At 43.5% G+C, this 25,245-nt stretch overlaps 1 protein-coding gene across 1 annotated transcript; it reads left to right on the top strand.

Moving 5' to 3' along the window:
- The first annotated feature begins 6 nt into the window (after positions 1-6).
- Positions 7-23,780, top strand: LOC128534233 (NACHT, LRR and PYD domains-containing protein 4E-like). The gene is made up of 4 exons (XM_053508577.1): positions 7-25; positions 20,194-20,367; positions 22,648-22,824; positions 22,996-23,780. The coding sequence occupies exons 3-4, from the start codon at positions 22,649-22,651 to the stop codon at positions 23,054-23,056; spliced, it is 237 nt and encodes a 78-aa protein (XP_053364552.1). The 5' UTR covers positions 7-25; positions 20,194-20,367; position 22,648; the 3' UTR covers positions 23,057-23,780.
- Positions 23,781-25,245: the final 1,465 nt, after the last annotated feature.

Raw genomic sequence — 25,245 nt, 5'->3', positions numbered from 1 at the left:
CACACTGTACACTGGAGATACTGAGGTATACACACACACACACACACATAAACTAAAACACTGCACTGGGAAGTCGGACGCTATATTCTGTGTTGTGTCTATGAAGAAAGAATCAGGAGTCTTGGGTGCTTGTACCAACTGCTACTGTCATTTATTATGGTACAAAAAGAAAGTTTTCCTGAGCGACATGTCTACCTGACATATCTACTCTCTCTAAATGCACCAAGGAAACAGAGAAAAAATGTTGGAGAGAGTTTGCTTCGCATACACACAAGATAGGCAGCTTTAGTGCACCAAAACTTTATTTTCACTGCTATTGCAGTTAACAAAAACCCCCAGCAACAAACAAAAAAAAAAAAGAAAAGTATCGAACTCAAAAAAGCATCCTTCAGGCTGGACACACATAACAGAAGAGCACCCCAAATAGATATCCAACTATATTTCACTTCAGTGAAAGTGTTTCTCACCTTACACTGAGCCTTCATAGACCTTAGTGCTTCAGAGATAAGACCACTCTCTCTCTCTCTTCAGGCTTCACCCAACATACTGTGGTTTATGACGTGGTCAGGTTGACCACTCCTCAAACACTGGCAGCTCATGTGTAGCTTTACAGACAGGAAAAGGATGAAGAGAAGCCTTTATTTGTCGCATATACATCACTGCACAGTGACAATTCTTCCTTGCATATCCCAGTGTAACTGGGGTCAGAACGCAGGGTTGTAACTGCCAGACATCCTAGCAAGCGGAGGGCCACCAGGCATCATTATGTAGATATAACAGGCTTTTTATTCTCCCCCTCTGTCTGCCTGATGGGTGCTTATGATAGTCCTGCAAGAACCTCTGGGTTAATGATTGTGGGACCACCAGCTGGAATCTTCCTCCTCGTCCCACCATTGGAGACAGCACAGAGTAGAGATGAAAAGCAGCTAAGAAGTCGGGTAGTCATCAGGCAGGAACGCAGCCATAAATGCCTCTTTAAAATACTCCCAGTCCTTTACCTTGGTCTTCTCCGCCTTCCACCAGCTCAGAGCAGGGCCTCTGATCAGGGTTCTGATGAGCTTGACGCCTGGGGAGTGGTCTGACCTTCAAGTAGCTCTCACATTGCTCTCTAACGTTGAGTACGTAAGCTGTCTCTGATGAGTCTTCAAATGATGGAAAATCCATGTGGATGGGCGGACAAGCACAAAAGGAGGAAGTAGCTGGTAGATCCGAGGAGGTAAGTAGATTGGTTGAGTGTGCTGTATCAGAAGGAGGGGTATCACCGGTTACACTGCTTACTTTGTGTTGGACTTTTCCCCTCATGCTGCGACTGGCGTCCTGGGTGAAAGCAGTGCAGAAGGATCTGATTGTGCAGGGTTGCAGGCCTGTAGTTGGCGAAGAATAGGCATGCTAGTGTGACGTAGCTTATTCAACTGGCTCTCCCACATTGAGAAGCAGGGCCCCAAGACTAGTCCATGGAAAAGTACACCTTGACTAATGGGCCTACTACCACACTCTTTGTAAATTCCCCTTGCCCCACACTGAGATTCAGTTCATACAACCACAGCCGATGTCCAGGCACATGCACTCATACGTCCTCCACCCAAAACACACCCCAAGGGTTACTTGTTGTTGGGATTTGAGTAGGTGGGCATATCCTTACTTTGCTATTTAACTTGAATTCTAGGTATGATTTTTATTCTTTTTCTATGATCTGTACTGAATTCAAGGCTTGGTTTTATCATTTTATTAGAATTTTAAAATTCTAATGCGCTAATGTTAAGGAAGCGCCTGTCATGTCTGCTGGTGAAGTAAGTGGACGCAAAAAGCAGGATTAGTTCGTGACAAGTTTTATTCTTCTTTTTTATCTCTGAAATTATTACTCAGTACACTATATGCAAAACAAGAATTGCAACAACGGCAACTTGGAAAGCTGAGGGTCTGCAGGTGGGTCGGGTTGAAAGTAGAAACGAACAAAAAACATAACAAACAAATCAAGCCGCGGTGGCGAGGCCGAAAACCCCGGCGTACTGAGAGTCACTCAGCCTTGACCTTGACCGTGACGGCGGCAGCTAGAAAACCTCGGCCTTGACCCCTCCCTGCAGACTCCGCTCAGTCCTGAGAAAACACATACACACATAAGATATTTAACCACGACAGACAGAGGTGCACGTCAGTGAACAGACAACGTGACTAGAGTTCGGCTGGGCTATAAATAGAGACACGTAAGGATGGACAGGTGATCATAATTTGGTGCTCATCACAAACCAGGGAGACATATACACACAGACACACTAGGGGGAGACAAAGGAGCGGCTCAGTAATCCGGTGACCCAGATCTTACCCTCCCGGGCTGAGTTGGCAAGGATGTTACAGTACCCCCCCCCCCTTAGGACCGGCATTCCCAGGGGGGTGCGAGCGCCCTTTCCGTGTGATCGGAGGGAGTGAGGACCTACCGGCCTGATGGAATTGCCGGCGGGCAGGTCGACCCGGGGGTCGTGGTGCTGGGCGATCCGGCCGGGCTTGATGGAAATCGGTTATGAGTTCTCTACTCATAATGTCCCGGGCCGGGACCCAACTCCTTTCCTCCGGGCCGTACCCCTCCCAATCCACCAAATACTGGAGGGAGCCCCCTCTCCTCCGAGAGTCCAACAACTCTTTTACTCGATACGCCGGGTTGCCCGCTATTTCCACAGCCCCGGGGATCGAAGGCTCTGCGACGCCTCCGTCTAGGGGTCCCGGAATCACTGGCCTGAGAAGAGAAATGTGAAACACAGGGTGAATTCTCATGTGGTGAGGTAGCTGTAACTTAAAGGTGACCGGGTTTACTTGTGCAAGGATGGGAAATGGACCGATGTATCTGGGAGTGAGTTTTCGACATGGGAGGTGCAGGTGGAGGTCCCGTGTGGAGAGCCATACTCGATCCCCTACCTGGAGCGGCGGACTTTCCCTCGGCCGTCTATCGGCATTTCTTTTAAATCTATGAACTGCTTGGGAGATCTTGGTGTGTGCTTCCTCCCATACTTTTTCCGCTCGTTGAAACCACTGATCCACCATAGGGATATTGGTGGGAGTGGCATCCCAGGGACAGAGCGGTGGTTGATGCCCTAGCACACACTGAAACGGTGTCATGCCGGTCGAGGAGTGACGTAACGAATTCTGCGCATATTCCGCCCAGATTAAACAGTCTGCCCATTCATGTTGTCGACTACTACAATATGCTCGGAGGAACCTTCCGAGTTCTTGGACAGTCCGCTCTGCTTGTCCATTTGACTCAGGGTGGTAGCCTGACGTCAGGCTAACTGTGGTTCCCAATTTCTGGAAAAAAGCTTTCCAAACCCGTGCGATGAATTGGGGACCACGATCCGAAACAATATCCTCCGGGATACCGTAGTACCGAAACACGGAATCGAATAAGCTTTCTGCTACCTGGAAGGCTGACGGGAGAGAACTAAACGGAAGGAAACGACTTCCCTTCGAGAATCGATCCACCACCACAAGAATAGTTGTGTACCCCTTTGACACCGGCAGATCCGTGACAAAGTCCACGGCGATATGGGACCACGGTCTGTTAGGTGTAGGTAGGGGCATTAATTTACCAACTGGCAACCTACGGGGGTTTTTGGTTGCGGCACATGTTGCACAAGATAAAACGACTGTTCTCACGGTTTCTCGCAATTTTGGCCACCAGAACTTAGGTTCTAATAGGTGGATGGTTCGTGACACGCCGGGGTGACCTGATGCGAGGCTTGTATGCGCCGCGATCGTCACTCGTTCGCGTAGAGGCTCCGGAACGTACGTTCGATTCGGAGGACAGCCCTTGGGCGGGGGGTGGGACCGCGCCAGCTGGGCTATCTCCGAATCGATGTCCCACACAATCGGAGCCACCACGAGTGACGATGGCAAGATGGATTTCGGATCGTTGTTGTGATCTGGCGCCGGATAAAATCGAGATAGCGCGTCTGCTTTTTTGTTGCGAGAGCCTGGTCGATACGTGATAATAAAATGGAAACGCGTGAAGAACAGCGCCCATCGGGCTTGGCGAGAGTTTAATCTTTTTGCTTGTTGGATGTACTCAAGATTCCGATGGTCGGTGAGTACAGTAAAGGGATGTTTAGCTCCCTCCAGCCAGTGTCGCCACTCCTCTAACGCCGCTTTTACTGCTAGCAGTTCTCTATTACCAATATCATAGTTGCGTTCGGCAGGACTTAGTTTTCGTGAAAAGAAAGCACAAGGGTGGAGTTTCGCTGGGTTGCCATGGCGTTGTGACAGCACCGCCCCCAGCCCCACTTCCGACGCATCGACCTCAACTATGAATGGCTTCTCCGGGTCCGGCAGTTTAAGAATGGGTGCAGAAGTGAAAGCATGTTTGAGTCGCTGGAAAGCTGCGCGCGCTTCCAGCGAGATCTCGCGCAGGCGCTGTGGTTTTACCCCTTAATAAACTTGTGAGCGGTGCCGCCACTGTACTGAAGCCCCGATTAAATCGCCTATAGAAATTGGCAAACCCAAGGAAGCTCTGTAGCGCCTTAACTGACTTGGGTTCCGGCCATTGTTGTACCGCCTCGACCTTGGTCGCTTCCATCTCGACTCCCTGGGGTCCTATGCAATAACCGAGAAATGCTATTTCCTTTTGATGAAATTCGCATTTCTCTGCCTTCGCATAGAGTCCATGCTCGCGTAGACGACAAAGGACTCCGGTTACATGCACGACGTGTTCCGCATATGACCGCGAGTACACCAGAATATCATCTAAGTATACTATAACATAACGGTTTAACATATGTCGAAACACGTCGTTCATGAACCCCTGAAACACCGCAGGTGCGTTTACCAGCCCATACGCCATCACGTTATACTGGTAATGTCCGGATGTGGTGCTAAACGCCGTTTTCCATTCATCGCCCTCGCGAACACGTACCAGATTGTATGTGCTACGGAGATCGAGTTTAGTAAAGATAGAAGCGCCTCGGAGTTGGTCGATCGCGGCCGGCACCAGGGGCAGTGGGTGCTTATACTTTACTGTAATAGCGTTTAGACCACGATAATCTATGCAGGGTCTAAGACCCCCGCCTTTTTTTTCAATAAAAAAAAATCCCGCCGACGCTGGGGACGTGGACCTGCTGATGAGCCCCTGCTGGAGAGCCTCACCCACGTATTCCTCCATGGCCTGTGTTTCCACCACAGACAATGGATAAATGCGCGCGCAAGGCGGTGTTTTCCCAGGCAGGAGCTCAATCGCGCAGTCCCACGGACGATGGGGGGGAAGTCGTGCGGCAGCCTTAACACTAAACACATCTTGAAATGCTCGATACTCAGATGGCACAGTGGTTGATAGTTGGGCGCGAGGACTTTCAATGGTTGTGGTTTGGACCATCAATGAGGATGGTTTACAAAATTTCGCGCATCTTGGGGCCCAGGATATGATACGAGACTGTGCCCAATTAAAATTCGGGTTGTGATAGCTAAGCCATGGGAGACCTAGCACGACCGACTGATCCGCCTGCGGGAGCACAAAGAATTTTAGCTCCTCGGTGTGACCTGGGAAAGTTAATCGAAGTGGCACGGAAAGATGTTCAAGGGGCGATTGTTTTAGATGTTGACCATCTAGAGCCTTTACTGGGATCGGGTAGGGAAGCTTCGACACGGGAGCTCGGAGCTTGGAAAGAAGAGTAGAGGAGACAAAATTCCTAGCCGAACCCGAATCTATAAGGGGAAAGACAGACACAGTGTGATTATTGTAAGACAAAGTAGCCTGTAAACAAAAAGAGTGATGAGTACGAGGTGGGGTGTAAGTGGTTACGTTTAACAGCGGACAGGTGTTTACTCGATGGGTTCCCCCCCCACAGTACAAACATAACCCCGCCGTTAGGCGTCGTCGGCACTCCTGGGCCGAAAGGTGGGACGTGCCGATCTCCATCGGCTTAGGTTGATTGCTTTCACGCGGTTCGGTGGGGGGTTTGCTGAGGCTATAGCGGTGGCTTTGCTCGGACCTTCCTGCTGCGCTTCGAGGTGGGAGGTGCCGGCGCTGGCCGCGGAGGTGCTGATCCAACTTGATGGTCAGGTTGATACTGTCGTCCAGTGACAGCCCGGCATCACGACATGCTAGTTCTAGTTGTAGTTCGGGTTGGAGGCCGTCACGGAACCTGGCCAGCAAGCTTTTATCGCACCAGCCACTCTCCGCGGCTAGAATGCGGAATTTCACCGCGTAATCCGAGACGGTCTGACTCCCCTGTTTTAGCCTCAGCAGCTGTTGTTCCCCCGATTTCCCGTGATCTGGGTGGTCGAACACCGCGCGAAAGTCTCTGAGAAAGATGTCATAGTTGGTCGTCACTGTCCCGTCGTTGCTCCACACCGCCGCCGCCCAGTCCATAGCAGGACCCGTGAGCTGCTGCGTTATGAAGCTTTCTTGGCATCCGTCAGTTCGGGATATTCCGCCAGGTACAGCTCACAGGCCAAAAGAAACCTTTTGCAGCCCTCGGGATTCCCCGCATAGCGTTCTGGTGGGGCGGCTCGTGGTGGTGAGTGTGCAGAGCGGGGCTTAGGAGGTGGGGATTGGGCCCATTTAAATGCCAGCCTTTCTAGGCTGGTGGCCATATCATTGACGGCTCGTGCCAAGCCGTCAATTTGTCCCTGCTGCCGGATTATGTAGCGGTATTCCTGCTGCGTCTGGGAGGGTCTGTTCATCTGTCATGTCTGCTGGTGAAGTAAGTGGACGCAAAAAGCAGGATTAGTTCGTGACAAGTTTTATTCTTCTTTTTTATCTCTGAAATTATTACTCAGTACACTATATGCAAAACAAGAATTGCAACAACGGCAACTTGGAAAGCTGAGGGTCTGCAGGTGGGTCGGGTTGAAAGTAGAAACGAACAAAAAACATAACAAACAAATCAAGCCGCGGTGGCGAGGCCGAAAACCCCGGCGTACTGAGAGTCACTCAGCCTTGACCTTGACCGTGACGGCGGCAGCTAGAAAACCTCGGCCTTGACCCCTCCCTGCAGACTCCGCTCAGTCCTGAGAAAACACATACACACATAAGATATTTAACCACGACAGACAGAGGTGCACGTCAGTGAACAGACAATGTGACTAGAGTTCGGCTGGGCTATAAATAGAGACACGTAAGGATGGACAGGTGATCATAATTTGGTGCTCATCACAAACCAGGGAGACATATACACACAGACACACTAGGGGGAGACAAAGGAGCGGCTCAGTAATCCGGTGACCCAGATCTTACCCTCCCGGGCTGAGTTGGCAAGGATGTTACAGCGCCCTGTGAACTGTATGGCATGATCAGTGACCTCCAGAACACACACTGATGGACTGTTATTTGTTGCTTGAGATTTCAATCATGCTAATCTTAAGTCAGTCCATCAGTATATGGACTTTGCAAAGAGAGAGGAAAACATGCTGGATCTTGTTTACCCAAACATTCCCAGTGAGCCCCACCTCGGCTACTCAGATCAAACTCGGTTGTTCTAATTCCAGCATACAGACCACTTACGAGGCGTTCAAAACTGGTTCTGAAGCAGGTGAAAACCTGGCCAGCAGGATTCATCTCTGCCCTTCATGACTGTTTTGAGAACACTGACTGGAACATGTTCAGGGAGGCAGCTTACAGCAACTTTATCAACTTGGTGGAGTACATGTCATCAGTGACCAGCTACATCAACAAGTGCACCGATGACGTCACTGTCTCCAAGAACATCATCTCACGACCCAACCAGAAACCATGGATTACTGTGCAGGTGCGTGTGCTTCTGAAGACTTGAGACTCTGCCTTCAGAGCAGGGGACAAGGTGTCCCTAAGAACAGCAAGGGCCAAACTTTCCCGGGCCACTTCAAAGATAGCAGTGACACACGGTGCATGTGGCAGGGCATACAAGCTATCACCAAGTACAGGACATCATTACCTGCCTGTGACAGTGACAGCTCCCTTTCATATTGCAGTATTGTCCTAATCGTTCAACAGATGATGCCTTCTCCACCACACTCCATCATCAAGATCGAGTCTCATCAGCAAGAATAATGCATATAAAGAGGAAGTGCAGAGGCTAACAGACTGATGTAAAGACAATAATCTGTCTTTGAACAATATTAAAACAAAAGAGATGGTTTTTGACTTCAAGAGGACACAGAGCAACTGCTCTCCGCTGAACATCAATGGCTCCTTTGTGGAGATTCTTTACTCAACACTAGCTCCTAGCACAAAAAAGCCCAACAGCATATTTTATTCCTGAAAAGGCTGAGAAGGGCCCAGCTTCCACCACTGAACCTTACCACCTTCTACAGAGGGCTAACAAGAGCATGCTGCTGCATCCTGAGCAGCATCACTGTCTGTACACCCCGCTCACACACACTTCACACTCCTGCCATCTAAAAAAAGGTAGTGAAACATTCAGGCCCTCACATCTAGACTGTGTTACAGCCATTTGTCTCCTCAACAAAAAGGGACTGGGCTGATAAACACACACACACACACACACACACAAATCACTCAGATAAAACCCAACTACCCAAAGAAAATTACAAAAATGAGAATGACATTCAGAAAGAGCATTCAGAACTCCTTAAGAAGGACTTCCGGTTAGCAGCCACATGGAGTAGACGTGTGAGTTAGGTGCTCCGACAATTTTTAATTTCTTTACTCCCTTACTCGTCTTTAAATGCTAAATTAAATCCTTAGTTTATAATATCTTTATACTCTACCTCACGGCTAACTACTTTTTATCTATAATGGCTACAAGGAGTGTTAAGAGCGGAAAAAAAGAGGACACTGCGACCCCTCTGACAATCGAGGCCGTCTCTGCGCTGTTAGATAAACAACGTGAAGCGTTAGCGGCTGATTTTAAATCTTCGTTTAGTTTACTAGAAAGTAAACTGGACCAAATCCAAACCCAAGTAGAGGACCATGGACAGCGTTTACCTTCGTTAGAACTCGCTACAGATGACCTGAGCCAGCGTGTGACCGAGTTGGAGAACATCTGCTCCGGACTTCGGGAAAACAACTCTAAGTTAACGGCCAAAGTCGTAGACCTAGAAGGCCGGAGCAGGAGACAGAACCTGCGTGTCCTGGGTCTTCCGGAGGGTACTGAGAGTGGACTCCCTACCGAGTTTTTCTCGAAGTTTCTGTGCGAGGTGTTTGGAAGTGAAACGCTCCCTTCCCCGCCTGAGATTGACAGAGCCCACCGCATACCTGCATCCAAACCCGCTTCAGGTCAGCGACCTCGGCCCGTCATTCTCCGTGTGCACCGGTACCAGGTTAAAGACCTTCTGGTTCGGGAGGCTCGGCGGAGAGGGAAGCTGGAATACCGCGGTCAGCAGGTTCGTATCGTGGAAGACTACGCTCCCGAAGTTTTAAGCCAGCGAGCCGAGTATAGAGACGTTATGACTGAGTTATACAACCGTGGACTCCGGCCTTCCCTCCTGTATCCAGCACGGCTCCGGATAACTCTCTCTACCGGACAGAAGAAGTGGCTTCGCTCGGTAGAAGAGGCGCAGAAACACATAGACAGTCTGCCGAAAACTACGTAGTGCACTATAGTTTTATTTTTTAATACTACAATTCTCAGGAAAGTACCCTTTTTAACTTTAAATCCAGCCATTTTTACGTTTTTTCCTGGTAAGAGTATTGTGTTAAACACGTGTAGTTATTGTTAGTTTTCTATTATTATTTTCTCTATTTCTAGTCACGTGTAATTTACATGTCTGTTTATTTTTTAGAGTTACAATGTGACGTGGGGGGAGGGGGTTGTTTTGTGTTTTTCTCTTATTTAGAGATTTCAGTATTGGAGTGGGGAAATGTTTTATTTATATATTTAATTTTTAGTTTTTGTAAACTGTGTCGGAGCAGAAGATGGTGTGGTTAGTGGCAGGAAGAGTGGTTAGGTGGAGAATGGAAGAATGGAAGAGCTTGCTGCTTTGTTTCTTAGCAGCTATCTTTGTTTGTTTGGGGGTAGTGGGGTGTGTGGGGCAGGGGTGGGGGTTCTCCAAAGCCAGTATTATGTTAGTTCAGTATACACGGTGTATCTTTAACGTGATGCTCTGTGTTTTACACTTCTGTTTTAAAGCTGACGCTGGGCATTTCATTATTTATGTTTATCTATCTGCATCTCCTCTCAGGGAGAATGAATAGTTCTTTAAACTTTGTGAGCTGGAATGTTAAGGGTTTAAACCATCCGGTCAAGAGAAGGAAGGTGCTCTCACACCTTAAACAACTTAACACTGCAATCGCATTTTTACAAGAAACTCACATTCGCAGTTCTGATAATTCTCGCCTTATGTCGCGTTGGGGAGGGCAGCACTACCACTCGACCTTTCAGGCCAAAGCTAGGGGTGTCTCAATTCTCATTAATCCAAACATTTCTTTTGAGCAGCATAATATTATTGCAGATATACATGGTCGTTATATCATTGTTTCAGGGAAGTTATTTAATACTAATGTAGTGTTGGCTAATTTATATGCCCCTAATTACGATGATGTTTCCTTCTTTGAACATTTCTTCTCTGTTCTGCCGGATCTGAGCTCATACTCTCTCATATTAGGGGGAGACTTTAACTGCTGTTTAGACCCATCAATTGACAGGTCATCTCCCAATCCTATACCTCTGAGTAAATCTGCCACGCTACTTCAGTCCTATCTTTGCAGCTTTGGTATTTCTGACATATGGCGCTTCCTTAATCCAAAAAAGAGAGAATATTCATTTTTCTCACATGTTCATCATACTTTCTCCAGAATTGATTATTTCTTCATAGATAATCAATTGATCCCAATGGTTAATTCTTGTGCTTATCAGAGCATTGTGATATCAGATCATGCTCCGGTTCTTATGTCTCTAAAGATCCCCAATCTACCTCAGATTAATAAAAATTGGCGTTTTAATTCATCGTTACTGATAGAGGATGATTTTGTTAAATTTATGGAAGATCAGATCGTTTTTTTCTTAAATACAAATGAAACATCTGAAGTGTCATGTTTAACTGTTTGGGATGCTCTGAAAGCCTACCTCAGGGGACAGATAATTTCATACACTGCAAATATGAAAAGGAAGGCATATAAAGAGCGAAAAGATCTAATCAACCAAATTAAAGAAATTGATCAGCAGTATGCTCTATTTAAAAACCCTGATCTGTATAAAAAACGTGTAGAATTGCAAAGTAAGTTTGAACTTATCTCAACACATGTTATAGAACGTCAATTATTAAGGAGTAGGAGCCAATTTTACATTCATGGTGACAAATCTGGGAAACTTTTAGCTAGTCAGTTAAGAGGATTCAGAGCACAACAACACATTACAAGAATTCGGATGGAGGATGGTACCATTACTACCGATCATTCTAAAATTAATGATGCATTCAGGAATTTTTATTCTCGACTATATACTTCTGAGTTCCCTAAGGACCATAGTTCAGTTGAGAATTTCCTGACTCAACTAGATATCCCAACACTGTCCCCTGATTCTAAATTAAAATTAGAAGGGCCCATATCACAGGAGGAAATCATTTCAGCTATTTCATCATTGCAATCTGGTAAGTCCCCGGGTCCTGACGGGTTCCCTGCAGAGTTTTTTAAATCATTCTCCTCATACCTTGCACCACAACTAGCTTCGGTTCTATCTGAATCTTTTCAGCAAGGTAAGCTGCCCGCATCATTTAATGAGGCTCGCATCACCCTCATAGCAAAGAAGGATAAGGACCCAACAGAGTGCTCTTCATATAGACCAATCTCTCTTCTTAATGTGGATGTTAAAATCCTTGCTAAAGTCTTGGCTCGTAGATTAGAGATTGTTTTACCCTCTATTATATCTGAGGACCAGACCGGTTTTGTTAAAAATCGTTTTTCTTATTTTAACATTAGACGCCTTATGGATATCTTGTACACACCATCAGAGGGGATCCCTGAGTGTGTCCTTTCTTTGGATGCTGAAAAGGCTTTTGATCGTGTGGAATGGGAGTATTTATTTAGGGCTTTAAAAAAATTCAATTTTGGTCCAAGTTTTATCACTTGGGTTAAATTATTATATTCAAGCCCTAATGCCACAGTTCTGACTAATGCTCAGCAGTCTCAACCATTCAGCCTTCAGCGGGGAACTCGTCAGGGGTGTCCTCTTAGCCCATTGCTCTTTAACCTTGCCATTGAGCCACTAGCAATTGCATTCCGCAGTTGTAGGGATATATCTGGGATTTGGAGGCAGGGAGAAGAACATAAAGTTTCTCTTTATGCAGATGACCTTCTACTGTTTATATCAAATCCAATCTCCTCCCTTCCACCTGTGCTGTCATTGCTCAGTGAATTTAGCTATTTTTCAGGATATAGGCTGAATTTGCACAAAAGTGAACTCTTTCTGCTAAATAATACAGCACTAACAACTGGTATCCACAATTTTCCTTTCAACATAGTGAGAAATCAGTTTACCTATCTCGGTATTACAATCACAAGAAAACATAAACACCTTTTTAAAGAAAATTTTATTAGGTTGTTGAGCCAAACAAAAAAGGACTTGGGACACTGGTCACCACTGTCCATGTCCCTGGTGGGACGCATTAATGCCATTAAAATGAGTGTTCTTCCTAAATTTTTATATCTTTTTCAGTCTATACCTGTTTTTATTCCCAAATCTTACTTTGGTGCTTTAGATTCAATTATATCCTCTTACCTTTGGAAAGGTAAACATCCACGACTGAATAAGTCCCTACTTCAAAGATCTAAAAGAGACGGTGGCATGGCTTTGCCTAATTTTCGTTTTTACTACTGGGCAGCAAACATTCGATCTGTCATCTTTTGGGCATATTTCCACAACCAACCTCATCGGCCTGCCTGGGTGGAAATGGAGATAAAGTCCGTAAAAAATCTCTCTGTCTCTGCACTCCTTGGATCTGCACTCCCCATCCCCTCAATTAAATCTATCAATAACTCAGTTGTTAGGCATACCTTGAGAGTATGGGCTCAGTTCAGAAAGCACAGCGGTCTTCTGGGCTTCTCTCTGTCCAGTCCTATTGTCTCTAACCATCTCTTCCAACCTTCCTTATATGACTCAGTGTTTCAGGAATGGTACAATAAGGGCATCAAGCTTTGCAAAGATCTGTTTGTTGATCATAAGTTTGCACCGTTTGGGCAGCTTTCTGAAAGGTTTAACCTACCCAATTCTCATTTTTTCAGATACCTGCAAGTAAGACACTTCATTAGCTCTTCAATACCAAATTTCCCTGAAGCTCCTGATGTAAATATTCTAGATAATCTCCTATGTTTGTCCCCGTTACGTAAAGGCCTAATATCCACTATTTACGGTGGATTGATGGGTTTGAGTCACACCCCTTTAAGTAAAATTAAAACTGCTTGGGAGAAAGATTTAAATTTGTCACTATCAGATGATACTTGGAATTCAATTCTTAAACTTGTCAACTCAACTTCCTTATGTGCTCGCCACTCTTTGTTACAGTTTAAGGTTGTACACAGGGCTCATTTTTCTAAACTTAAACTTTCCCGTTTCTACCCAGGCATTGATCCTTGCTGTGATAAGTGTAAAAGTGGAGAGGCGTCTCTTATTCATATGTACTGGACATGCCCGAACTTGGAAAAATTCTGGAGGGATGTTTTTAAAACCTTGTCGTACATATTAAAATGCAACCTTGAACCAGACCCTCTGATTGCTCTCTTTGGTGTCACTGGAGAGGAAGACAAGTGTCTAACTCCAGCTAAACAGCATTTGTTATCTTTTGCGACACTCCTGGCTAGGCGTTCTATTTTATTCAAGTGGAAGGATGCCACATCACCCACTCACGCCCAGTGGCTCAGAGATATTATGTCCTGTTTGTCCCTGGAGAAGATTCATTACTCAATCCGTCATTCAGACTTGAAATTTCAGCAGGTGTGGGGGCCCTTCCTTCGCTTTTTTCATATACATTAATAGTTCGATTCCATTCTTATTTAGTTGTCTGTCTGTTTGTTTTTCTTTTTCCTTTTTTTTTTTTTTGCACGCAGAACTAAAAACTTCCAGCTCCACACATGCGTACATATATATATGTGTGTGTATGTGTGTGTGTATATATATATGTTTTTTTTCTATTTTTCTTCTTTTTTTTAGATGCCTGGCGTCTAGCCTTTCTTATACATGTATAGCTGGCTTGGAGTCAGGGAGGGTTGGGGTGGGTGTTATAGGGCTTATAAGGGGGTCATAGAATCTATAGAATCTATAGTATATTAAAACTTTACATGTTTACCCTGTTATATCCCTGTTTAAAATCAATAAAAATATTGTTGAGTAAGAACTCCTTAAGAAGGATTTCGGTGAACTCAAAGACTTGAAGTTTAGTCGTTCATCAGCGGACCACTCCCAGCAAGGGGAACTAACATGTTTCATGGTTGCTTAGGCTGAATACATGGCTACAAAGAACCTGCAGTTTAAAAGGAGTTCAAAAGGAATATTTTTCTTTAGGTGCTAAAGAAAAATATAGATTTCTCCCTCCATCATCCTTCAGCAGAGTGTGCAAACCCTCTCAACCTGAATGGCACATGCACACCTGGACAAAGTATGAGTGACCACAGATAGCTTTCGTGTCATCATGTGGTTAAAGAATCTCACAAGGACACTGATAACACCAGGCAGCCAAAACAACCACTGCTCATGGACATCCCAGCTGAGTCCTGCCCACAGAGCTCATCACAGACAAACATACTACAACAGCTTAGAGATAACCTTCTGGAAAACAGCCAGAGAATTCAGGACAATATACTACAGCCACTGGAAACACCAGAACCAGAGCCCATCTCACCAGACACAGTATCCCTCTCAGCTTCTCCACTTCTAAGCTTCTCACAGATAATGGAGGAACTGGTGTATACTGGGACCCCAGCTCGTCCTCCTCCTGTGAGAGCTCTCCGACCACCCATCTGGTCTAGGTGAAATAAAACAAACAGATAGCAGCTCTCAGTAATGTGTGTTGGGTCCCCGCTATGATAGCGATAACATTCACAATTGTTTACAGAACAAGCGGGAACCCAGTGTGCCTGTAGCTTTATTTATCTCTGTTTTATCACGTGATAGAAAGCCCAAGGCCTTCTTAAACCGTACAGCTGACCCATCTAATCTCCTACCTGTTATACATCAAACTAAGATTACTGTGGGGACAAAAAGTACTGCCATCAAGTTAGCATTTTTAAATATTCGCTCACTAAAAAATAAATCATTTCTAATCAATGATTTGATCACCACGAACAAATTGGATTTAATGTTTTTAAATGAAACGTGGCTAGACGATAGCTGCAGTGCAACAGCCCTTAATGAAACAGCGCCTCCTATTTATGTTAGGAGAGGCGGAGGTGAAGCTGCTCTATTTAAAGATGACTATCAATGCAAGCAAGTGTCATTTGGTCAGTATTTGTCTTTTGAATATCTAGGTATATTGCTGAAAGGTGCCCCACGCATTCTGTTTATCATTATTTACAGACCTCCAAAATACTCTCCAGACTTTATTGAAGAGTTTACAGAACTGCTGTCAATCAGTTAATATTCTTTAATATAGACTTTAATATTCACATTGATAATGTAGAGATCAATACTACAAAAGGAAATAATAAGTGTTCTAAACACTTTTGACCTGATTCAGCATGTGCACGGGCCCATACATAATCGTGGACACACTCTAGATTTACTCATCAGTAAGGGTCTAAACATCTCATCCATTCTTATAAAGGACGTAGCACTGTCTAATCACTTCTGTATTTTCTGTGATATATTGATCTCTGTTACCACTGAATCTAGATCTGTGTCTGTAAGAAGATGCATTAATGAGAACACAAGTGTTGCATCGTTGCCATAATTCCTTTAACTCAAAAGTTAAGAATGTTATTGACGATATTGCTCCAGCAAAGGTCCGAAAGACGGGCAGACAGAAATCACCACGGAGAAAATCAACAGCAGTTCAGAATATGAAAAGACAATGTCGAAAAGCTGAGCAGATGTGGAGGAAGACAAATCCACTATAGCACTTAGAAAGACAGCCTTCATGCTTTCAATGTGGAACTAGTCACAGCTAGACAGACTTTCTTCTCCAACAGCAACTTAAACAACACACGCACTCTTTTTGCTACTGTTCAGAGACTGACAAACTCACCAAGTCAGATTCCTATTGAAATGCTCCCCAACAGCAAATACAATGCGTTTGCTTCCTCCTTTTCTAAAAAAAATCTGTAATATTAGAAGGGCTAATAACTTATCCTCAGGTTATGCAGAGGCCAGAAAAACTCAACAGGTACTATGACTGTTTTTCAAGCATCAATAGCAAAATCTTGAAATAGTACAGCACCTCAAATCGTCATATATAACGTGCGTATGTTGAACAGCGTATGTTCCACCCTCGGCCAACACAGAGGCAGCCTGTGACTCTCTCCACTCTGTACTGCTAACGCAATCGCCAGGAGCCCTTTTTTTAATATCTGGGGACTTCAATCATGTATCACTGGACTCTACACTGCCCACCTTCACCCAGTATGTGACATGCACCACCAGAGACAATAAAACATTGTACTTACTGTATGCCAATACAAAGGAAGCATACAGTTCATCACCTTTTCCTCCCCTGGGAAGATCTGATCACAACCTGGTGCACCTTGCTCCTGTGTACGAACCCCTAGTATGCAGGGAGCCACCGGTCACTCACACAGTACAGAGATGGTCGGAGCAGAGCGAGGAGGCTCTAAAGGACTGTTTTAAGTCTACTGTGTGGGAGGTGCTTTGTGACGACCACGGGGAGGACATCGATAGCCTTGTCACCTGCGTGACGGACTACATTAACTTCTGTGTGGATAACACCGTACCCACCAGGACTGTGCGGTGCTTCTCAAACAACAAACCATCGATTACACCAGAAATAAAAGCTGTCCTTAAGCAGAAGAGGAGGGCCTTCAAATCTGGAGACAAGGAGGAGCTGAAAAGGGTGCAGAGAGAGCTGAAAGGACTGTTTAGGGATGGGAAAGACAGCTATAGGCAGAAGATGGAAAACCAGCTTCAGAGGAACAACATTAGCGAAGTCTGGAGAGGCCTCAGAACCATCTCAGGCCACAAAGATCAAAACTCTCTACCCATGGGGGATGTGGGGTGGGCAAATGAACTGAATCACTTCTTTAACAGGTTTGATTCTTCTAGGAGGTCTTTAACATTGGCTGCAGACACTCCCACCCCCACTGCTGCTGTTCCACCTCTGACCCAAGGATCACTTTACACCTCCTCTACACACTCTGCTCACTTTTTCCCACCCCCAACAACAGCATCCAGTACACATCCAACACACAGCTCCAGTCTGTCTCTCTCAACCATTCAGGTCAGGAGGGAACTTAGGCGGATTAAAGCCAGGAAGGCGGTAGAGTTCCGCAGGCACAAACATCCTCCACTACAACCACTGAACATCCAAGGCATGGTCATTGAGTCTGTGGAGAGCTATAGGTACCTTGGTGTTCACCTGAACAATAAACTGGACTGGACTCACAATTCAAATGCACTCTACAAAAAAGGGCTGACCACATAAGCACAAGCAAACGCACAAACGAACAAACACACACATCAAATACACCATTGTAGTGATGTGCAATATCTCCAGTCATGTGCAATACTATGGTGGAACCTGCAATTTTTCTTTCTGTCTCGGGGAACCACCATAACTGGGCAAAGTGCAATATAAAACATTTAAATCATTTAAAATATTACTGTAAATGCCTGTCATTTACTCTCTGTATGTATACATATATTCATTAAGTACAAACATATTACTTAGTCAACTGTGTTTACTTATAGTCTAAATATATATTTATGTAAATATTTTTTACTACACAGATGTCCATATTTTATAGCCAGATTGTATAGTATACATTTATACTGTTAGTATTTGTTATTTTATTTGATTTCCCCAATTTTTATCTTATTTTACTTTATTCTGTTAATTTTTAACTTTGTACTGTCCACTTACTGCCGTGGCAAAACAAATTTTCCCACTTGTGGGACTAATAAAGGTTTATCTTATCTTATCTTATCTTATCTTTTAAAAGTTGTGAACACCTCACTTTTTTCTGGGACTTTTCTGACCTCTCTGAAAACTGCAGTTTAAATCAGTTAAACCACTTCTGAAAAATAGTAATCTTGATAATTCCATATTAAATAACTACAATTCAATTCAATTTTATTTGTATAGCACTTTTCACAATTGTCATTGTCGCAAAGCAGCATTAGAATTCTGACTAGAACCCGAAAATCTGAGGACACCAGTCCTCAGGTCCTTCCACTGGCTTCCTGTAACATTTAGTATAGATTTTAAATTACTTTTACTTGTTTATAAATCACTTAATGGCCTAGGACCTAAATACATTACAGATATGCTCACTGAATATAAAACTAACAGACCGCTCAGATCGTTAGGATAAAGTTAGTTAGAAATACCAAGGGCTCAGGTAGACTGTAGAAAACTCCAGTCCTAAACTATCAAGCGACTGAAGTCACGAGTCCTTAGAGAACAGCGGTCTGCATAAGCCGAGGACAGGAACGTCTTCATGAAAAGGTGGAACCGTCCCCAGTCACCACACGCATCCCCTCCAATTATCTGTAAAGCTTCCATTATTTTCAGAGCACCACTTGGACATCCAGCAGTTCAGCAACCATACCCTGCTGTATGCTATGCTGCCATGTCACACTGGGGTGGAGCTAGAGCATTTTACTTCATTGGACATTGCCTTCGTTAATCCAAACACCTCTACAAAGTTATTCTTACTAACCTCTGACTGATGAAGGCATGTTGCTATGTTCAGTGCCCTGGCTCCCAGGAAACACCTGTCTACTGCCACTGGTACCCCTAACGGTCTAGCTAAGTTTATGTGCCCCAGTATAAAGTCTTCTTTGACCAAAGCTCTTTCAGGTTTCCCAGTGGGTGCTCTGTGCGCTCCAGTGGAAGAGCCTTAAAGTTAGCTTTGGCTGAAGGAGTACCCTGCTGAGTCGGGGCTGGCTATCTCCACCTAAGGCATCCAGACATTCTGATATAGAAATAACACTGCTCTCATGCTTTCTAAAATCAATCAATCTATTTCATCAGAGTGTTAACTAATAAACACCCATCAGGAACAAAGTTATTACTAACAATGGAGGAATAACGACTTAACATTCTGCACTTCACATATTGAATCAGCTCAATGTCAGCTACAACAAGAGTTTAACATACATCACATTCCATTTAAACTTAAATAACTCTTTTGATTGTGTAAAGCTGCTTTGTGACAATGACAATTGTTAAAAGCCCTATACAAATAGAATAGAATTGAATAGAATTGAACGTAATTTTGTCAGGGTTTTGGTGCTAGTAATTACTCCAAATGGATCCGACAGGAATTGATTCCACTCGCTGTTTTAACCGCAGAATCTAGTGTGTTCTTTGAAAATCTGTTGATTTCTTGATATAAATATTAAAAAATAAGAATAATTTAGATGCCCAACATTTTGGACTTACATTTGAGATTTTAGTAAAAAAGTAATACATTTAAAAAATGTTACATTTACAGTGTTGTGTAGTTTTTTTTTTATTTGTCACATTTAATGATTGAGATCATTAAACTAATTTTAATATTACACAAATATAACCTGAGTAAACTGCAGTACATAATGTAGCACAGAATGCAGTTTTTAAATGATGATTGCAACACAATTTAAACTTAAGTCTAAAATCTAAAATACTGTTGAAAAAGAAAATAATTTTATTTTATTTATAGTGCTTAAAACATTGTCATCGTCGCAAAGCAGCTTAACAGAATCAAAAGAAAATTATGGAAATGTGTATGAAATGTGAGAACATGTGTATGAGTTAAGATGATCAAATTATCCATGATGTGCAACAGTGGAAAACTCCCTGAGTTTCAGTTTCTTACGTTCACTGGAAAAGTTGATGTCTTTAAGTTGATATGTCCAGTTTGTTATTAGAAGCTCAGGTAGACTGTAGACCATCTTCATGGAAAAGTGGAACTGTTCTCAGTCAAAACAGGACATTCAGAGGCTTTTCACTTTTATCCTGACATTAGAACCATGTTTTCATATACAGAGTTTATTTCCCAAATGGTGGAAAAACCTAATTTAACAATCGTATAAATAAACAATTGTCCATACTTTTTATTGTTTGTTGTTATTCTAAACATGTGCATGTGTTTAAGATCAGTGTTCTGATGTTTCATCATTTCTCTACCAGTTTGTGTGGGTGTGACCTGACAGAGAAGAGCTGTAGAGTTCTGTCCTCAGTCCTCAGCTCAGAGTCCTCCAGTCTGAGAGATCTGGACCTGAGTGTCAATAACCTGCTGGATTCAGGAGTGAAGCTGCTCTCTGCTGGACTGGAGAATCCACACTGTACACTGGAGATACTGAGGTATACACACACACACACACACACACACACACGCATAAACTCACACAAAAACAGAGCAGACATTTAATCACTAAACCAGGGGTCAGCAACATTAAACACTCAAACAGCCATTTGGACCTGTTTCCCACAGAAAAAACCACCACAAAACCCTTTTGACATTTAAAATAAAAACATGTGTTGCATTTATGAAATCAATGAACTGCTACAGAGGAAAATGAAATCGTATTTCTGCATGCAACAAAAACATTTTAAACTCCAAAAAGTGACCCTGGGTTGAAGGTTGCTTTCAAATTAAATACTCAATATCTATTTGTCCTCCTCGTATTTATAAAATAAAAAGCCAAACTTAAATTATCCACCTGCAGCAAACCAAAAATGCATGACATCATCGTTTTATCGTATGTACTGGAGTGTGCAATCAGCGGTCAAATTCGAATGAAAATTTTATTTGTCACATAGTTGTAGAAAATATAGAGGAAAATATATATTTATTTATTTATTTATTTATTTATATATAATATATTATTATTATTATTATTATTATTATTATTAATATAAAGATGTAATAACTATAAATGTGCAATGTGTTAAAGTGTGCAAAAATAAAATAGAATTGTCCAGGGTGTGTGCAAATGTGCATGAATGTGTAAATGTCCATAAATTGTCCATAAATGTCTTGGGTGTGAGCAAATGTCCATAAAGTTGTGAACCAGGTTGTGATGTTCCTGTTAGAATGCTCTTTATGGTGCGGGAGTAAACGTTCCTAAGCACCCTGGAGGACAGTCTGAAGTCTCTTAAGTGTGTGAGGTGGTAGAGACGCTGCCGGGCCTTTTTCACCAGGGTGTTGATGTAAAAGGACCATTACAGGTCCTGTCTGATGTTAACAGCAAGGTATCGGAAGCAGTCTACTCTCTCCACTGGGCTCTTGTTGATCACAGGGGGTCTGTTTCTGGGTTTGGTAGTTCCTTTGCTGATTGTTACTGAAGTCCTCTAGCAACTCCTTGTCTTGCTGATGATTAGAAGGAGATTGTTCCTCTAGCACCAGTTCTCCAGATTCCTAATCTCCTCCGGGTAGGCCATCCCATTGTTGTCAGAGATCAGTCCCACCATGACGGTGTCATCAGCGAACTTGATGATGGTGGTGGAGTTGGTAGAGGCCATGCAGTTGTAGGTGTACAGAGAGTTCAGCTGGGAGCTCAGAACACAACCCTGGGGGGCTCCAGTGCTGAGAGTGAAGGAGGGAGTCTCAGGTGCCACAGCATGGTGGTGAGTGTGGAGGGAATAATTTTAATATAATTCCCCTTCCTAGTGTCCAGGTGTGTGAAGGAGGTAAGAGATGACATCATCAGTTGAATGGATGGTAAGCAAATTGTAAAGGTCAAGTGTGTATGATAGTGAAGAGATAATGAAGTCTCTACCCAGTTTTTTGTCGCTACTGATGTCAGGGCTACAGGACGAAACCGCTAGTTCCTTGATGAATCAAACAACCGCTTCCATGAACATGCTGATGTCATCAGAGCTGCGCTGGAACATGTCCCAGTCTGCATCATCGAGTGCATCCTGTAACGCGACCACTGATTTGTCCGTCCAGTGCGCAGCCCCCCTTTTGAACTGGAACGTCCCCGAGTCCCACGTTATGTCCATGCAGTGAACCGAAGAAGAAGAACTTGGCCGGCTGGATGGTGTGATCTGGGTTCAGTCATGTCTCGGGAGAACAGAAGAGATTGTACTCCAGTATTGGCCATTAAACTCCAGAGATTTGAATGATGCCATCATGTTGGATGTTCCATCTTGTTGGTCAAAAAAAAAATAGAACTTTTTTTTTATTATAATGATTGCTGATGACCTCATATTAATATGAGACAAGAAATGAAACTTTAATTAATTTTTTAAAATCTTGACATGTTTTCGAGGTGCTTATGGTAACCCATAGAGAAAGTGACAGTTGCGCTGGTGATATGGTAGGATGTTTCAAATAGTGTCGTTTTGTTGACGTAAGTTTCCTTCACAGAGAGTCCCTGCGAATGGAGCAGGCAGTAGGGAGCACTCTGTAAAGTACACTGATGTTGCATATTTTGAGCGACAAAAAATTAAACACGGTTTATTTTAATGTTACAAGATCACCATAATCTTCAAACGACCCCTGAACTAAACTGTAGTGATGTCTGCCAATGTTTTCACTGTTGTGTGTTTGAGGTGTGTGAGTAAATGTTCTGTATATAAAGATTTTGTGTAGTTCATGTGAGTATGTTTAGTGTAAGAAGGTTTTGTTGCCTGCAGGATGAGTTACTGCAGTATTACAGATGAAGGTTTTGCAGTTCTTGCTTTCACTCTGAGGTCGAACTCCTCATCACTTCTGAGATATCTGGAGCTGTACGGTAATAATGCAGGCGAATCAGGAGTGAAGCTGCTCACTGATCTACTGGAGGATCCCCACTGTACACTGGAGACACTAGGGTGAGTTACTGACACTTTACTGTACAGTAGAATGAGAGTCGATGTGCAGCTGCCCATCAGCGACGGCATAGACAGTAACTAAAGCCATTCTGTTCTTATATAAGGCGTGTGTGTGTGTGTGTTACTGTAGAAAATGTTGTCAGTTATTCTCTCCTCCTCTCTCTCTTACAGCATTGAGCAATCTTTCCTCACTAAGACTGGTGTACGACAGGAGTCTCAGCTCAAGCATTAGATTCGCAGTTTGGGAGCTAACTCACTCATATTCATATGTAGAAGCTCCACAATAAAGGATGTGATTAGTCACAAAAACCATAATGATCACATACTTTATCCACTTAGCTACACATTACTTTAGGCTTTACCAAGATTTTTACACTCCAAAGTCAAATCCTTCAGCATCTATACACAACACAAGACCTCATCACCTTCTCACCAGGATTATACCCATATAGATTCATGTGCTACAGCAGTATCTTTACCTCCTTATTGTAATTTTTTTCTTTAAAATAATTTTTATGACACTGTTGGTAACTTTTTATACACATGACTAGGATGAAGACCTGAAGCTGAGGAATGTAGAAGCAGCGAATATGTTCTGATATTAGACTGTACTGAGTTCTCCATCCCAAAGAGTCTCATGAGGAACAGAAGTGCCAAATAAAATGTTACCTTCCTTCTTCCTAATAATTGTCATGATTTTTGGTGATCAGCTAACAACATGTTAGCACTTCACTATTCTGTAACCTCACACCAGGTAACTACAGTAAACACGTGTATGAGTATGGGTAAGGTCATGTGAAAATGAAAAGAGCTGAACTTAAGCATTTCCCTGCATATCGTACTGTGTATGTTATTTTCTAGTTCAAATTCAAACATAAAATGTTTAATAATACCAATCAAATCAGACTTCAGAGTTCTGTATCTGAGCTACATACACTAAGTACACACACTGTACACTGTGGAAAAGGGCAGGTAACAGCACCTACTCTGGATGGAGAAACAGCACCAAAATTAATAGCAACAAAATCCTTCTAACCTCCAGACCTGTCTGGCGCTGTCAGAGCATACCACCTCTCGTTCGAGTTCTCATTGGTCTCTGGCTTGCTGCTAAGGATTCCACTGTGTGGTCTGTGTGAGATGCATGTGGTCTACAGTAGGTCTCGACTATGCAGACAACTCTTCTCTGATGGCTTGTGATTGCAGTCCCTCAGTAGTTCAGGCCTGGTTCCTTGTTAAGTCTGGCTCCTCTCAAGGCTTCATTTTATTACCATCTTAGGGAGTTCCCTTTCAAAGGCTACACTCGATGCTGCGTGAAAACGCTGTGAAGCATCTTGTCATGTTGTCGGTTGTGATGCATGTGTGTATTAAACACGCCAAATTTTGACCTATATAACCTCGGTGGGTGACGTCAACTGATGAGACGCACCTGCAGGTTATAATTAGGAGTGAGCCGAAAACGTTCCTCAGATTCTTTGTCTTCACAGAAGACAGGAGAGACTTGTGTCCAGTACGTGATCTTCAGATTTACGTCCACCACATCAGCCAGTGGTGTAAGTCAGAGCAGCTTTTACACGTCTCGTTCCCATAGCGTTTTCACGCAGCATCAAGTGTAGCCTTTGAAAGGGAACGGTTTGGGTTACTTTGCTGTAACCTTGTTCCCTGAAAAGGCGGGAGCGAGATGCTGCGTCCCAATGCCGCACTGCCTACGTAACCGGACGTCCGTTCAGACGAATCAATCTGAGGAATGTTTCTGGTTCACTCCTATTTATAACCTGCAGGTGCATCACATCAGATGACGTCATCGACCAAGGTTATATAAGTCAAAATTTGGCGTGTTTGGTACACACATGCTTCACAACCGGCAACATGACAAGATGTTCCCATAGTGTTTTCACGCAGCATCTCGTTCCTGCCTTTTCAGTGAACAGGGTTACAGCAAAGTAACCCGAGATGTTTTTCCTTGCCAATGTCACCCTCAGCCTGCTCATCAGGACAAACTAATAATTATGATTTACGCGTAGTTCCTCACAATTTCCTAACGTATTTTCATAAATTTTGGATTCTGTACACCTGTTTTGCAACAGTGACAGCACTGTATAAATAAAATAATAAATCAGTTGCCTTTATATCTTATTAAGCTGCTTAATTTACATTAACAGTATGCATTCATCATAATGTTTTGATAACCTTATGCAGTGTTACAAAGATTATTTATGTCTTAAATTGCATAAAACTGGCAGAGATCTTTTACTGAGGATGGGAGAATAAGACATTAATATCCTAAAGGGTCTCATTGTACAGTGGCCACAATACTTGATTGGGAATATGATAAATCTTGACTCATCTGATCACATGACATTTTTTTCCATTGCTTCAAAGTCCAATCTTTATGCTTCCTAGAAAAAAAGAGGCATTTATTTT

The sequence above is a fragment of the Clarias gariepinus genome, chromosome 12, assembly GCF_024256425.1.
Source record: "Clarias gariepinus isolate MV-2021 ecotype Netherlands chromosome 12, CGAR_prim_01v2, whole genome shotgun sequence".
Lineage (NCBI taxonomy): Eukaryota > Metazoa > Chordata > Actinopteri > Siluriformes > Clariidae > Clarias > Clarias gariepinus.
This window is presented reverse-complemented; position numbering and strand designations above follow the sequence as displayed.